The sequence below is a fragment of the Dermacentor albipictus genome, chromosome 3 (assembly GCF_038994185.2).
Source record: "Dermacentor albipictus isolate Rhodes 1998 colony chromosome 3, USDA_Dalb.pri_finalv2, whole genome shotgun sequence".
NCBI lineage: Eukaryota > Metazoa > Arthropoda > Arachnida > Ixodida > Ixodidae > Dermacentor > Dermacentor albipictus.
In genome coordinates, this window is record NC_091823.1 from 18,191,978 (window position 1) to 18,209,714 (window position 17,737).

The window sequence follows — 17,737 nt, forward strand, 5'->3', positions numbered from 1 at the left end:
GCGCAGGACCTTTCGGCAGCTGGTTCGTTCTTGATTATCTTGTGTATATATATATATATATATATAGTGAAAGCTCGTTAATTCGAACTTCAATAATTCGAATTTATGGATAATTCGAACTGTACGATCTGGTCCGGCCAAGCTCCACAGAAGTCTATGTATAAAAAAGTCCGTTAATTCGAACGCGAGAAGGTTCCTTCACGGATAATTCGAACTACGCTCGCCTGGCACGCGGCCAGAGAAACGCGCCCACTGCCTACACACAAGGCTGTATTGCCTCCGAAACCGAGAGAACGGCGAGAGAAGGCAAAATCGGAAAAAAATCTAACCGACGCGGGGTCAGCCAAAAGGCAGCGGCGGCTGCCGCCTCTTCGTTCTACGTAACCTCCGAGACTTCTTGCCCATTGCGAATCTCGGAGGCTTTGCAAATCTTGTACAGCTGCTAATGTTGTGCGGAGATGGCACGGCAAGCTCCAAAACACAGCGAATCAAGTACGTCGCAGCTGCGCTTGCAATCAAGAACCAACGAATCAGGGCCTTCGCTACCTTCACATGTTCAGCGTCTTTGTCTCGGCAGTCTTCATCGGTTGTGCACCTCTGTTTTCAGCTTAGGAGGTATCGGCCGTCGCGATTCATTGTGATGGTTTTAAGCCTCGGCTAACGTTCGTTTTGATGGACATCGGTGGTGTGGCACAGTCGGACCCAGCTTGGACTTGAAGATGGCGTGAGCCCGCGGCACACGCCATCACTTTCTGACACGCCAAATTTCAGACATGCCCTACTGCTTCCAAATCGCAGTGTACTGTTGCCCTCCTTCACTTTCGTTAGTTCGAACTTTCGTTAATTCGAACTGAAGCGGCTTCCCCTTGCGGTTCGAATTAACGAGCGTTTACTATATATATATATATATATATATATATATTATATACGAGTTGTAGCCTTTCGCTGGTGACGGCGACTCTTCTTCAATTGGTTATTTATATAAGTAGAAATTATCTTGATATAAGAAAAAAAAATTCCTTGCAATAGGCAATATTTACATAGAACAAGAATATGCATATATATGGACATCAAAGCTGGAAGCCTCCTCGCGAAGTTTCATCTGAACCAAAGTCCACGTATGTCTGAGGTATACACAAGTTCGTTTCAAACACTCGAATGAAAAACTCACGATCACACACTGTAATGTAAAGTATATATACGTCGCATGTGCCAGCGTCTTCAAAAAATCGTTCAAGTGCTTTGATTGTTTTCTGATTGCACTATACGTTTATGGGTACGGACCTTCGCTAGTGATAAAAGCCGATATGACTCAAGTAAACGAAGTTTTTTTTTTTTTAAGGGCAGTTTATATGCGCAATGTGCTTGGAACATTCGAGGAGTACGTGGTACACCCCCTCGTCGTCGTGGAGCACGAACATGTTGCATAGCTAATTCAAAACAAAAAGCGCTTGCCATAAGCATGTTCCGAGGCGACGTAAGAGGGCGTCGATGCGTGTTGGTGCCACGTATAGATTGGACGTGTTAGGTTGCGCTGAGGACACACCCCTACGCGAGACGCGGGACTCGCTTATGCGTCACCGAAAGCAACGGTGCTGCCCTCGCGCGCGAACCCACGCACCTCGAGCAGCGCTCGCGTGCGCGCCAGGAAGGCCTCGTCGCGGGACGAGGGGCGGCCGGCCGCCCTCGACGCGTCCCCCTGCAGCCGGGCCAGGCGCTCGGCGAGCGCCGAAACGTCGGCTCGCACCTGGTCGGCCGACACGCGACTGGCCGCCTCCAGCGACGGCAGCACCGAGTCGAAGCCCTGCTGGCCCAGGACTTGCACGCGCTCGGCCTCCTGCAAGATCGCCGGTGTGAACACATGCACTCACCAAATACAAACAAAAGAAAACAGTGTCGATTGGTGTTTCGACGCTCATATGGGTCCTTCGTTCGCAATGCGTGTATGTTGCAAAGCATATTTTATATCAATTATGTTCCCTCTTCTTCGGACAGGTTTCCGTCGAACACTGCACTAGGCTTCCTACAAGAGTCGGGGAAATCTCTTCCCATTTCTCTTCTGTGCACGGTCGTGAGTAAAATAGCATATATGGCACATTCCTTCCAAAGAGAGAGAGAGGAATATAGGGAGGCATGGATGTTAACCAGTCAAAGGTCTGGTTGGCTACCCTACGGTGGCGGAAGGGAGAAGGAGTAGAGAGAGAAGGGAGAGAGAAGGGAGAGAGAAGGTGTAGATACGTGTAGGGACAGTACTTGAGTTAAAGCCGCTCTCGCAAACCAGACGTGGAAACAATTCGGCATGTTCTTTGCCAGTGCCCGCAGTACAGTGTGCAGAGACAATCGCTTACCGTCGTGCTGAACCAGGTGGACGATCAGCCTCTGATGGAAGAAATAATTTTGAAACATCTACGCTACTTACCGCCGCATCAGAAGGCCGTGCAAATACTATACTGCGCCTTTTGAGATCAACCGGCCCGTCTGAGCGCCTGTGATTGTACGCCTTTTCTGTTATCTATTCCCGGCGTTCTTTTCTCTCTTTCACTACCCTTTTTCCAACCCCTACATCCTCCACCCCAGTCCAGGGTAGCGAACCGGTAACTCGCCTTTGGTTAATCTCCCTGCCTTTCCTATCTCTCTCTATCCATGTGCTTCAGCGTTAAAAGGGAGAAAGAGAAGAAATAAGAGTAAGGTATGGAGGTTGACCAGGCTGTTCCCGGTTGGCCACCTTGCATTGCGGAAGGGGAAACTGAACGATAAGAAAAAGGGGAAAGTTCGCAGTAATCACGGACACACATGCAGTGAAAGAGGAGGAGGAGACAAAGGAGAGGAAAGACAGGGAGGTTAAACAGTGTAAGTACCGGCTGGCTGCCCTGTGCTGGGGAAAGGGGTAAAGGGAATAAAAGGAGAAAGAAGAGAAAAAAAAATGGAAACCAGAAAATTCAAACAGTACCGCGAAAGTATACCGCTTCTGATGAACCGAATAATGCATCGTTCAGTTCATCACAAGTGGTCATATTTTACGCTGGTGGATTTCAAGAAACGCACCAGCGCTTTTATTGCTTCGCAGACGCACGATTCCACCGTTGCAGGATATTGTGTATAAAAGAACTGTAATCTAATTGCCATAATGTTGTTAAAGTGGAAAGTCTCTCGTTTTTGCATGATGGGAAGGCACACATAAGGCTGAGGCAACGTTGAAATATACCGGGTGCTTCTGCGAAGAGTGTCAAAAGTGTTTAAAGATAGTTGGTAGTAGGTAGCGCAATTCCAGTCCTTGAGCTGGATTACTCAGAGGCGCGTATTATTTGCATGAGAAATCAACATGCATAACTGATTGACTATTAACATTCACTAATTAGGTTTTAACTAATTTCCTTACGACACATATTGCAATTTACAAATTGTAGCCGGTGAAATTGCTAGGCATATACACTTGCAAAGAATTCTTTGAATGGCAGCGTTTTCCAGATATAAGCCATGAAACTTGCGTTAAAAATGCACTGTTGTTCCATTTACTTTTTTATCGAAACGCCGTTTTATGCATTAAAGTAGAAGAGTGAATAGGCTGCCAATGTATTTCTTCACAATGTTCTAGAATTAATATCTAGAAACTGGTGCCATCCTGAGAATTTGTGCCATGTGGATCCGCCTCGCGAACTTTCTCGCTATCGTTTGTAAGTTGCAAGATGTGCACAAAGGTAATTAGTTAAAATTGAATTAGTGTTTTCTTGTAAGTAGTTAATTACGCATTTCGATTTCTAGCTCAAGGAATAGAATTGCGCTATCTGCTAAAGACAATCTTTAAACTTCTTTCTTCAGCCTTCTGCAGAAACAACTATAGTATAATTCAAACATGAGGCAGCTGTACTTTCGTGTTAACGACAGGAATCGACCTCTCCGTTCTGTCTAAGGACTCTGGCTCTACGTTCACAAACGCTGTTGCGTCTCGCATTGACACAGCGAACAGTCGTCCCTTTGAAGCTTGTGGTTCCGAGGAGGCCATCGCACGTTTTATCAATGATAAGTCCTCTATTTCGCGAATACAGAGAAACCCCCACATTCACCTACGATAGTCTCAACAAATACTCACTTTTTTTAATGCAGAGTTGCAAGCCTTGGCATCTATGGACGTTTGTGCAGCAAAAGTGATGTTGTCCTCATTTTTTAAAGACGTCAGGCTTACTCATTCGACAGGCTGTGATCGCACGCCGGCATGACTGCCCTTATTCCTTAGGCTTTCATGTCCGCCTTTACTTTTCCACGCTTAGGCTTGAGAAGCAGACTGATACAGGTGTCACACGGCACACTTTTTATGACGATCAAGCTCGATTCGGATGGAATTTCACAGTCGTGATTGGCTCCTTCGCGCAGCTTACGCGAAGGAGCCAATCGCAGCCATGAATTTCTATGCGGATTGGGCTTGATCACGATCAAAAGTGGTCGCGTGGCACCGGTATAATTCTGCAGCTAATTCTGTTAGCTCCTTTCCTTTTGTCTTCTTAAAACGACGTGTTGAGCTGAGATGAGCCGACGTACTACATTAGTTATGGCGCAAGAATGGCGACGCATAACAAAAAGATTTAGTCTTAACCCATAGTCACATGTTCGAAAACAATAGAGAAGGGATGTACGGAGATAGAATATCGGAACGCCGGTAAAGAAAGGCAGCAAGGTGCACAGGAGGCAGGAAATATCCTGACTGAAAAGCTGACCTTCCTAAAATAAGGTATGCCTACATGCATAAGGTAGCACAGCAAATTTAGCAGGTGAAGCGGGAGCACCTAACTTGTTCTACGACGCGAGCGAGTGTGTTTGTGTTCATATTCTCGAATGTCCGACACACATGCGGTAATTTGTAACGAACCGAGGTTGCTGCATGCATGCGAGAGTCAATGAACCGTTGTCCACACCGCATGTTTCGTCAGTCTCGCTTGCTCAATATTTATTAGTTTATGGCCAGCATTTATTCTTGTCCATGATGTTCAAGCTTCCTGTCTACCTTGATAAAGTTGTCTTATGAAAATTGTCTAATTACATATCTCAAAACATGAAAAATACACAGCTTCAAAGTAGAGGTAGGGGAATGTCAACATTTTCTAATACGAATCGAATACGAATAGCAAGAATGGAATATCGAATGATTTATAGAACAGTCAAGCACAGTCGCCTATATTTATAGCAGAAATATTCATTTCGGTATACTTAATTAGGCACTAGGCCTGTAATGACCAGTGAAAAGAAGGTCGCGCAAGAAAGGCTGACTAGCGCAAAAAAAGGAAAGACATTAAAGAACTGCACGAATAGCCTCTCAACAACTTGATAGGCTTGTTGCAAACAAACTTTCAAAGAAAAAAATGGCTACTGTATGACCAGCTTTAAAGAAAAACGCCAAGTTCAGAAGATCAGAAGCTGTGAAGAAAAAATGAAGAAGTCGCAGAAGGACTTATGTGCCCTAGACACGTGTAGAAAGGTCCCGTTGCAAGGAAAACATCGCAGGTCATAGTGGTAAAGATAACACAGCTACCTGACTAAACTACCAAAAACATAAAGTGAGAGAATACAAGCAAAAATCACAAGTTGTCATGTAGGCTTCTCCCGCAAAATCGAAAACAAAGCTTGCATTACTAATTTTGTTTCTGCAGTACTTTAAAAAACACCGTAGTTGTTTAGCGGCTCTTCGAAAACATTTGTCGCTGTCACACTTCTGATGATTAGCGATACTTTGTTTAACAGAAGAATAGGAGTAACTATGCTTTAACATCGGTTGTTGCGAAATATTTGGTTAGTTTAATATATTCGAAAATACTGACTAGTTACTTTTCTAATACGCGTACGAATACGAATAGGTAGTGTGTAGTTTGATTTGTAATCGAAACTTCGAATATTTGTGTGTTCCCGATGAAACACTGCAAGTCTGCTTTTTCCAGAACGATAGCTCACCTGTGCCACGTAGTGAAGTAGCCCCACGCCAGGTCGGTTGGAGCGCAGCTCGGCCACCTTAAGCAGCGACATCACCTGGAAGCCAGCCGCGTTGCCAGCGTATCCTCCCTGCGTTTCACGTACAAGAACCACACATCTGGCAACAGAGTACAGAGCACACGGAAAACCGTCGATGAGCTCAGTCCAGAGCTGCGCGGTAATTGAGCTGTAATGAAAATATTTGCGCAAATTGTCCCGTCGCCTTCGAACACATAAACGAGCTATTTGCCTTCCGTGGAATTAGCTTAGTGGCTACGGCGTTACGCTGCTAAACTCGAAGCTGCGGGATTGATCCCCACCGCGGCGGCCGCATTTCAATTGGGGCGAAACACAAAAGCGCACCCATGTACGCAGATTGAGGTGCACTATAAATAACTCCAGAGTGTTAAAATTGATGCCGAGTTCCCCGCTGCGGCGCGCCTCACAATCCTGTCGTGGTTTTGGCACGTAAAAACCCCAGAATTTATTTTCATCTTTTTTTCATGGGCTATTTGCCACCGGTGGTCCGCTGTCGTCGTAGTAGAGTATAATCACAGTGGAAGAAAAGTTTGCACCATTTGGATTTATCTTGTCTTCAAATAATAATCGCCATCTATCTTACGTGAATTTCCCTTTCTTAATGATGATTGTGGTAGTGGTGTAGCAGCAGCAGCAGGAGGGGTCAGCCTGGCATGCTTAGCTTGCAATTGTTCCACCTGAGCTTCTCATATATATTACATTATTATTATATCATACATCTCATACATATTATCAATGCTGCATGCCTGGTACTGTTAAGTCACAAACGGCGTACTCCTATCAACGTGACGAAGCGCTTGTGATATGAAAGTTGCGAGTTCACAACATTAAAGAAAGGAAACGCTCCCTATACAGATGAACATTATTGTTTGGCTGCAAAATAAGCCCCAAAAGGTGCAACCTTATCTTTAAAACTCCGTTTATTCATCTGAATGCGCATTTATTCAACATGGACCGACATGCACATTACTGCAACCCGTCTGCACAAGGCTCCTGCGCATGACCGGGAAGAATCAGCAAAAAAGAACTTCAGCAATGTGACAAACATAATGGAAAGAAAAGAAAAAAAATTAAAAAGGAAGAATAAGAGAGAGAGAGAGAGGCAAGAAACGAATATTATGAAGTTGATCACCTGTGTTGTGCCAAAAAGTATAATTAATGTGCCTCTCTGTACTGCACTTATTTTCCCACTTTATTCACATAGTTTGCTCCCCATGCAATAATGCCCAATTGGGCGCTGTAGGTACCTGTATAATTAAGTAAACAGCAACACACATACCAATGCCAGAAAAAAGAATTACCAGAACCAAGCCAAAGAAATGACATGTTCTCAAGGACGCAACAGCACCAAAGGTAATGTAAAGAACTGTTATAATCAAATATAATTTGCAATGAAATGAGCGCGGCAGCAGATGGAATTCCAAAAGCGTTATCTTATCCGCGGAAGTTAATTACCGGCCTTTGTGGCACTCGATTTGAATTATTTTCATTTGGGTTCGTTGTGACGTCCAGTGCCACCCTCTCCACTCAGCGTTAAGCCGTCTAGACTCAAGACCGTTTTCAGAAGCCAAGATTCCTGGACCATGGCCGTTCGCGTCGCTGGTGCAGAAGGCAACGGAGGCGTTGTTACAGTACTTGAAGTCGGCAGGTCTCTGCGTCCGTTTTTCTCTCTTTTCAACCTGCTTTCCCTTCCCCCAGTGCAGGGAAGCAAACCGTACGTGCGTCTGGTTAGTCTCCCTGTCTTTTCTTTCCTCACTCTCGTTTGGGGCTGCGTAGGTCTGAGAAACTGTTGCTGTTTGATCCGTCCAATGCAACCGACATAACCGGAAACAGTACTCGATAGCAATGGGTTTTGAAAATGGGTTGCGATATTGTCCGTGCTTAATAAAAAAAACAGTGCCCTTCCCCTTAGTGAAGAAGGATGACCAGCGAAGCTGTGTATGTGGGCCCCTTAATGGCGGACTGTACCTCCGCCGCGGGTCGGCCCGGCCTTGCACTATCTTCGGGATCGGCCCACGTATGGGGAGTGCTTAACTCCTGCTTCAGCTCCGCCGTGGTCGGCCCGACATTGGACTAACTTCGGGATTTTTTTCTACACATGGACACAATAGTGGGGAAAGTAACCCTTAACAGCTTCGCTGTAAAAATGTGCAGATGCAACTCACACATTGGAATCTATGCGAAGCGAAGCTTCAGTAAAGCGACATTAAATGCTTTACGACTAACGGCGATGCGCACAATTTCGAGATGACATGTGTATGCACATGGGAGTACCATACGTATCAAGCAAGGTTTAAGGATTGTACCTCTCGTGCCACAGTGACACATACCCATTCGGGAGGATTATCTAACAACGGGAACACCCCAAGTGGCACATACCGAATGGCTGAATCAAAGAAATGAATGTAAATAAAAGAATTTGTGAATCTTACTAACCATCTTATCAAAGGATCGGTGTGCTGCCGAGATATCGGTGAGCTGACATTATATGTGCAAGTTTCATGTAGGAACTCTCTCTCTATCTCTCTCATTTTCTTATTTTCTCTCTTCCTTCTTCGTTTTTCACAGAGCATATCAGTGCATACGTGGTCAGCATACAAAGTTTATATGAGCCATTTCGCGGGTACCTTCATCTAACCTTTGCATATATATCCACAAACTTATGTGGCAAGGCGGTAGCCATGGGCAGCAATGTCTGGGAGAGTTCGCAAAGAAAGCTTCGCTTGAATAATACACAGGCTCCGTCATCTTAGTTGGGGTCAGTGAGATGTGTAGGTAAGCCCGCTTGCAGAATGACTGTTTCTCATGCGAGGCAGGTGCAAGCTTAGCATCAGCATTAACTGAGCCAAGCCCGCCTTCCCAGAGTGAATAAGCCCAGTAAGAGCCACACTGAACCTAACTTTCTGCCGCGAAAACCGTCACAACCGAAGCCACACGGCCATGGTGAAAGAAATCACGGTGAGCGGCGAAGTTGCTTTTGGAAACGTTGCAAAGCAATATCCTGCATAATACATTTCGTGAAGTACGAGGTGAACACGGTGGCCTTTCACGAATCGAGTGGTAGCTTTGGACTTTGTTGTTAGTCTTAAATATTTAGGGCAGACAGAGTGTTCTTGACTACCCTGCACTGGACAAGCATTATTTTGGTCGCTCGAATGGGCGTTCGTCTAACGTAATCTCAATTTGTTCTATTGCAGAAGCTACTACATTGAGCCTCCCATGCGAGCTTTACGAGCATTTGTGAGAACGTTTGAGTACCCTTAAGTACATAGAGGTATTTCTTTTTTTCGTATACTCCCTTGAAAGTCAATAGCTGCTTGCTTGTATGCTTTGTTCTCCTAGACGGGAGCACTTGAGAAAGCGTTAAAGTCATGGATCTCGCAAGCAAAATACAGCGTTAATGAAGCAGTCAGATCTGTACTTCAAGAAGATAAGTGCAATCCTAGCAAGAAAAGTCGATGTACCGACGCGCAGTGCCAGCGCATCTACCTGTCAGCACTATACAATAATTTCCCAGCTAGGAATGGCCGCAAAGCCACGTCTGGGCAATGCGGCAAAACTCCCATTGAGGAGAATTTTGCAAAAAAAAAGATATACAAAGGCGCGTTCTTACGACGTAAAGTGATCTAGAACAGTTTCTAAATTTTTTATTCGTCAATTATACAGTTTTTTTTTCTTGTAGTGTTCTGTCACCGCAACATTTTTTCTCCTTCCTTCGTTCCTTCCTTATCTCTTTCCATTTTCTTTTTTTTTCTTCATTCTCGTGTTGTAGCTGACGATTCAAGGTGAGTCGTGTTCTTTAAGCCGTTTCCAGTGCAGATTCAGTCCGTACTTGCAAATAACAGCATTTTAGATAAGAGGACGTAAGCGGCTTGCGCGGTCAAGAGTCCAAAGTCTTGCGTTTCTTTTTAGAAAGCTTGCCTGCGGTGCTGACTGTTGCTGTTTCGCTGTACGCTAGCCAAGCGGCATGCGTATGTAAGCGGAACTCAAGCCGCTTTTGTCCTCGAAAGTAAAACTCTTTGTGTTCCAGCTTTAGTAAATATATATGTGCCGAATAATTTGTTATCGAGCTTGTTGCTTTTTATCTAAGCAGCAAAATCTCCACAAAATGAGATCGATGAGCATTAAGAAACTTTCCTGCAGAACGGAGGCGAGTTTTAAGATAACCATGTTTACGCAGTCGCACGGGGCAACCAACATGACGTAATATCGAATGCTTCATGACATTTCTTGAACTGCAAGTTTTATTATTTGCATTACGTGGAGCGAGAGTGCGATAGATAAAAAAGAAAGCAGGGATGTTAACCAATCAACAGGCCGGTTGGCTTCCCTACGCTGGTGAAAGCGAAAGGGGAATAGAAGTAAGGAAGGGAGAGTGGGAAGAAACGGACTGAGTGTGACCAAGTGCGTGAACAGCACTACATTAGAAAGAGGTTCTGCTTGAGCCTTTGAACGATTGGCTAATACGAATACCAGCTTTTTTTTTTTATTGATGTGATATGAGGAGACGTTGATGCATAATTTAAGGCGCCGGCTACTCCTTAGCTCTTGAATGGGTCTAGCTTACAACATGCTGAGTACAAGATTACATTTTTAGTACAAGAGTACATTTTTTAGCGCTCATATATCTGTTTTCTCTTGTCATTTGTTCAATGACGCCCCCCTTACTCAATGCTCCCCTTAAGGCCTGTAAGGTACTTTGAAATAAAATAAAATAAAACTTATCAAATAGCCTTTCCATACAAGCACAAGGACTTGTCAAGCAACGTTTTCACAGTAACATTATGATGTAAGAAACACATGGTACCTACAATATACAAGTAAAATGACTCCACGGTTTTGTAAAAAAAAGTATGAAAAATACAAATTGTACTGTTGCCTAATAACACAGTCTCTAGTCAGCGGGCGGTACTTACATCGTGTAAATTCATTATAACATATAGTCACAACAGAACAGTCAACATAACATAATCCACAGACACATATATACAGCATTGAAATGAAAGGAATAATAAAAGTGTTAATAACGGCCAACAATGCTGCTGTCTGCAAGAAGAGCCTTTAGTGCTTTTAAAGCGCTCTTCTGCAAGAACGTTGTTGGCCAAGGACCCAAAATTGTCTTTAAACTGAAAGGTCTGCGGTCTAATGTAATTAGCGTTGATATAAGTCGGCGTCTTGGTGTGTTGTGGTGTGGACAATCTAGAGGAACGTGATGCATATCTTCGTCTACAAATCCACAATCACATTCGGGGGTTTCCGCACGGCCAATTCTGTGTAAGAAATGCTTTGTGTAGGCAGTGACTGGCCTTAATCGATGAATAAGGGTTTTCACATTTCTGCCTAATGACAATGAAAATTTGAATTCAATAAACAGATCAATATGATTCAAATCCGAGCTCTTAGAATTCTGGTCAAACCACGTCTTTCTACACATTTTAAAAACGTTGTCCTTATAATGCAGCGTAATTCATTCTTTGATATCAGGAGCAGAACCACATCATCTTTGAGGTGCGCTTGTCGTGCTCCTTCATCGGCTGCTGCGTTGCCAGGAATGTTACAATGCCCTGGTATCCACCGGAATGCTATTTCATGATTCGCTTGGCTTGCCTTTGTGAGGTCTTTAAGTGTTTCGTATACTATACTGTCACTGAATGTCTTCCCTTTTCTGCTGCAGAGTGATGTAGCCGTCTGTGAATCGCTGAAAATTGCCCATTTTTGCGTCTCTCTTACTGACAATATAAATTTTATCGCACATAGGATTGCGAATAGTTCAGCCGTTGTGGACGAAGTCGCAGGACATAACTTAAATGATTCTTGTGTGTTGAGGTGCGGTATAATGAATGCTGAAGTTGAAGAGGTTGCTGTACTGGGGCCATCTGTATAGACGTGTCTGTATCCTGAATACCGCATATATATCTGGTAAAGTGCTAGTTGTTGAGCAGCCTGAATAAACATCTTTTTCTGAGTATCCCATCAACTGACAACTTGATTGTTGGAAATGTAAGCAGCCATGTAGGATATTTGACGTCTGAGTTCCAAAATTCACTTCTTCGCAATATATGAAGATTTTTTCGAACTTCCTTACGAACATTACTTCTATCTCGTTTCATTATGTCTATACCCAACGGGTGGGTGGCTTTTATGCTGTGTCTTAAAACGGAAATAACGTCGGCATGTTTCTGTAGTTCTCATAACTGGAAATGGTGATTGGCGAGACTCAGCTATTACAAGACAGCTAGAAGTCGCTCGTGGAATTCCTAGACATATGCGTATAGTTCTCTAGCTAAAAGTCTTTGAAGTCGCTCTTCTGACGTGTGGGAAAGTCCATGTAAGATGGGCACAGAATGCGCATTTTTTGTCGTATAATTCATTGTAAATAGTAAGCATGGACGATACTGATCCGCCCCATGATGTGCCTGGAAGTCTGCAAAGTAAAGTCACTGTCGCATTGACCTCCTTTTGGAGTTCTTTTCATGTGGGACGTGCCCAGGATAGCTGCCTATAAAGTATTATGCCTAGAAATAGATGCTGTGTGACAATCATTAGAGGGTGTCCTTCCAGATTAAGAGTGAAATCTTTTAACTGCCTCCGAGTGAAGAGCAATACAGCTGTCTTTGCGTGTGATAGAACCATTACTCTCTCTCAAAAATTGGTTAATGATATTTATGCCGTCTTGCAATGCCATCTGAAGTAATTGAACATTAGACCCAGATGTTCAAATACGCATATCACCTGCATACAGTGAATAACTTAACTGTGATGGCAGTCTTCCTAAAGTAAATTCTTCCTGGAATAGGGCGATCGTCCCTGAAAGTCAGAATTACTGTGTGAAGTGGATGCAACTTTATTGCTCGATCTTCCTGGCGGTAATACTTTACCTGTCTGCTTGCCGATATAACTCCTGCACCTTTCAAGAAGTCTAGGAGTTGTTCGTTTCGCGTGTATGACTCTGGGATGAAGGGCTTGACTTCCAGGCCGCCTACACTTGAGAGCATCAAAAGGCGTTTTGCGGATGCTAAGGAAGCAACGCTGACACTGAAACTTCCACCTCCAGTCGTGCTGAAAGGCTGTGCTTTTTCTTTGGCAGCGGAAACTATTGCAGCAGACATTCGGTTTGGATTCACTTACCAAAAATTAGTACCTTCACTTGTTGGGTGAAAGACAATCGGAATGCCTTCGGCTCACTTTTTCTTATACGTGACCAAAGTAAATGGTGAATCTTCACCCATCTCTTCTTCATGACTTAGCTCATAATTCGATGTTGTATCATCGTACTTGCTGTTTTCTAGGCGAGGTTTCTTGCTCTCGGCTTCACCGTCAGCCATTATTCCTGAATTCGCTGAAGTTGATTCCGAGTTGTGGAGAACTAAACGTGCCGGCTTTATGAAGCTTTGTGACGCCTGCAAAGCCCCTGGTTTTTAATTGCGGCCTGTAGTATCATTCATATGGATGGCTACACTTGGACGAGCATAAGGCTAGAGACGATGTTCTCGGCTTCCGACCACCGTAGTAGCAGGGTAACAGCCAGGTCCTCAAAAAAGAAACGTCGTATCTGTAAGGCGTCCGGCCCGCTAAAACTTCACCCGACGTCTTGTTAGTCAGTCGTCGTCAATGCTGACCGTAAATGTACAAAAAACCAGAAATATCAGAGCTCCGCACAAAGACAGCGCCCATACAGATGCACTTCTCCTCCTTTCCACGCATATATCAGCTACTCTATTCATGCGTCTATTAAACTCCAAATTATTTTTCTTTCCCTTTGCAAACTACCCCTTGATATATATATATATATATATATATATATATATATATATATATATATATATATATATATATATATACACACACACACACACACACACACACACAATGTTATGAATAGAAACCGAACCGGACGCTCGAGCTCTTCATCTGACGCGCCGCTTGAGCGGGATAAATAAAAATTGGAGGACGCTTAAGCTTCGCCTTCAAGAGTGGGACGCGACAGCGTTCCCGTCGACCCGCCAAGGGGTATAAGACAATGCGCTACGGCACAGCAATCACTTACGATGCGCCCCGCATCGGACTTAGCGCCCACCTATCACGCGGTGAACGTCGAGCAACGCAGCGTTCGGCGCGACAACGAAACGTGCGCCTGAGCGAACGAAACGAACCAAAGAACTCGGTGTCTCGGAGGGAAAACGATCTACGCCAGCCAAACGTCGTGATCGGCACGGGCAGAGAGATAGATAGTAATCTAAACCGGAAGCACGGCGAAGCGTCGTCAGGGGAGAGGGAGTCCCGCGACGCGCCTGGCAGCGGTCCCAATGCGCGCGCGGCGCGCCTCCTGTCGGGGCAGCGCCGTACATTGAGAGGAGGGGGTCTTCTGTGTTTGCCGCAAGATGGCTCTGCGTGTGCGGAAAGCGCAAAAGAAATGCAACGGAAACGCACTTCGCAACTCGTGTAATTGTGACTTCTGTACGTTACATGTTCATAATTACCGATATACACCGCAGTATAACTTTCCACGGCTGGTTTCGAAGGCAACACCGCATTCACTAGAGGCGCGTTTGCACCGCTTGGAAGCAACGAACTCGTGGCTGAGTGGTAGCGTCTCTGTCTCACACTCCGGAGACCCGGGTTCGATTCCCACCGGGCCAATCTTGGAAGTTGCTTTTTATTTATGAAGAGCCTGCCGTGATTTATCGCTCACGGTCAACGCCGCCGACGCCGACACCCGACGCCGACGACACCGGCTTTTCTGCGACACGAGCTCCTTAACGCTATCGCGTTAAAAGCGCGCGCTTACTGAATTTTCATGAATGAACTCGCTTAACGGAAGGGCTTTGCTTATTCTATACGCCTATAGGCCGCATTATGCGCCAAGGTGGCAATATATACCGAGATAAGTTCGCACGATCTCTGAATAATGAAGGAGCGGGTAGGGTCAAAGAGGCTGGCTGCTTGACCGCTTTACCGGCTCTAAATATCGATTTCATACAGTGACTCTTATTTGCCTTTGTTCGTGTACTGGGCCGCTATTTTGTAGCGATGCCTTATGCCTTATTCTATGCTATTCTTATCATCCATGCACCACAGACGGCCGCCTGATCCCGTTGATAATGTGGGCAGATGGTCGCTCTGACCACTGGCCAAGCGCGAAAAGTCTGAAAAGGAATAGAATCGGAAAAGGCATCGCTACAATATACCGGCCCTGTATAGCGTATCGTCGCTCCACTGTCAGAATGAAGAATAATAATAATATGTGGGGTTTTACGTGCCAAAACCACTTTCTGATTATGAGGCACGCCGTAGTGGGGGACTCCGGAAATTGTGACCACCTGGGGTTCTTTAACGTTCACCTAAATCTAAGTACACGGGTGTTTTCGCATTTCGCCCCCATCGAAATGCGGCCGCCGTGGCCAGGATTCGATCCCACGACCTCGTGCTCAGCAGCCTAACACCATAGCCACTGAGCAACCACGGCGGGTAGAATGAAGAATGAAAACGACTACCAGAGTGAAGCGCAAGTTTCCTCCTGCGCACTACTCTAAGTACGTCCTGGCGAATGAAAGACAACTCGAAAAGAGGCCTCTGTTTGCTCTTTTGTTTTTACGACCTGCCATTGGCAACGCGTGTGTGGCGTTGTGAAACGGGGACGCTCTCCTGTTGCCCGGATGAGTCGTCAGCACTGACGACGCTGATAAAATGATAATGTTTGTGCGAAGTTGAGCGCAGAAACACTTTTTCTTTAAGCACGGTATAGACCGTTCTATCGGCGAGAAGGAACGTAGCCTCGAACCAGCGCGTCGCGCCGCTCTCCATCTCGCACTGGTACGTGCGGATTCCGTATTCGCCCAGCGACTGCTTGGAAAGGTAGCGGTTTAATTGCGAATTAGTGCGACTTTAACGCGTTCTGCCTAGTATTTCTGCCATGTAAGATGACTCAAGGTTGACGGGCTACCACTCTTCTGTGCTCGGCCGCAAAAATAAATTTCGGAAGCAAGCGTGAAATGCATTTTCAGCCGCGGCGACTTTGTGGACACCGCGGCTGCAATAGCAGAAAAGTGTCCGCTTTGTACTGCCAGCATAAACAGAAAGGACTTGATGCCATCGCGTGTATGTTCGGAAGGTTTTGTTCCCAGTGAGCGCTCGGCGACGAACTTGGCACCCATGATCAAACTGGGATATGAAAGAAAGGTGCCTATTCGAGTCGGTCTACCATTGCGAATGTTATGAAGTTAACTATTTCTTCGTGCATGCACATTAAACTTATTTTGTACAAACGTGTTCCAAGATTATCATGCTTGGCAAGCAACGTTCTGGCGGAAGTTGACCGAGGACGTATTATGAAACAGTACGTGCCGACTAAGAAATGAAGGCGAGTTCTTTTCCATTATATAACCAAAGCCATGCCTACCGTGTGCCGGCCGGCCCTAATTCACATGGTTTCTCCCATGCTTCCGAATCTCGCCAGCAAGCTGTCGACACCGCTCATCGCGCGCTGTATTACTGCAGAAAATGAAGTTGCTGTAGCAAAGAGTAGCTCGTTTTGCATCTCTCTTGAGTAGGCGAGGTGCCCTTGCAAGCACAGGCACCACTCGAGACCTCAGAACGCACATAATATTTCAACGCGTCGCGTACGTCTGGTTGATCGTGGCATATTCGCGGCCACTATCATAAGCTCGTTTTATCCATGTTAACAGCCGGCTGTTAACATGGATAAAATTAGCTTATCGAAAGAACTGTTTTGATCGAGTGATTTTACAGTTCTTCAGGTTGTAAAGCTTCATGTCCGGGTGCCAGATAAACAATGTTTAGAAAATGGTACTGCGAAGTTTTTAGGAACACGAAATCTAGGAAAACATATTTCCTCGGAGCTCCGCGGCTACCTGGATTGGCATGTACGCTTATGCGGCACACCGCATGACACATGGAGACACCTCTGATTGTTGTCGGAGGGATACCTTGATATAGAGTTTAAGGCTAGAAATACAATAATAGCAGGTTACATGTAAACGTCACGTATCGACAATGGTCAGACTTGACTCACCTCCTATTCCGATCGTGGGCAGAGCTTCGGAGCGCCTCTAGGCCCGTCGCCGTTCGATATTGCGGCTATATCGAAACTAAAAGCTTAGTGAAAACACGCTAAGAAGTTTCTCAATCCAAACAACTTGTGTGTGTTTTCTTTCCACGCCTTTCTTTTTGTCTCAGCTCTTCTTCCCGTATTTACTTCCCCTTTCCCTTCCCCTAGTGCAGGATAGCAAACTGGAGGCTTTAACTCTGGTTGACCTCCCTGCCTTTCTCTAATTTGCATCTCTCTCTCTCTCTCTATCAAACAACTTGTTGACACCTCTCGGAAAAGCGCGAAAAGTTGTCCCTCGTCATCAACGGCAAGTTCGCAGTGCACTTTCCAGTGCGATCCAACACAACCATGGCGCCAGAAGATAGACGGCGCTGTGATCGCAAAATGGCGGCGCCTTCAATAAAGCTGTCTATATATGTGTGGTGTATCTGCTAACCCTGTCGCGTGAGAACGTATACGCTGGGCAGACGGGCCGTTGCGACAATGTTAGGTTAGAACAAGCGAAACGTAGGCAGCAAGGACAGATATTCACCCCAGTGTGTCTACTGTGCGTCGTGTTAACGTCTCCCAATGTATGACAAAACTACTGCACCAGGTAAACGTAAACACGAAGTTAAAATAATCATACTTGAAGCCTATTATATTAAGAAAGGGAACCATTTATCCGCCAGC

General features: G+C 45.2%; 1 protein-coding gene across 1 annotated transcript in view; it reads right to left on the reverse strand.

The window, feature by feature from the left end:
* Positions 1-17,737, reverse strand: part of LOC135896953 (FH2 domain-containing protein 1-like) — a 55,341-nt gene that overhangs the window by 15,876 nt on the left and 21,728 nt on the right. Inside the window, exons 9-10 of the mRNA XM_065425504.2 lie at positions 5,941-6,048; positions 1,622-1,837 (exon numbers count right to left, since the gene is read on the reverse strand). Of these exons, the coding sequence (XP_065281576.2) occupies positions 1,622-1,837; positions 5,941-6,048 (324 nt within the window). The remainder of the gene's footprint in view (positions 1-1,621; positions 1,838-5,940; positions 6,049-17,737) is intronic.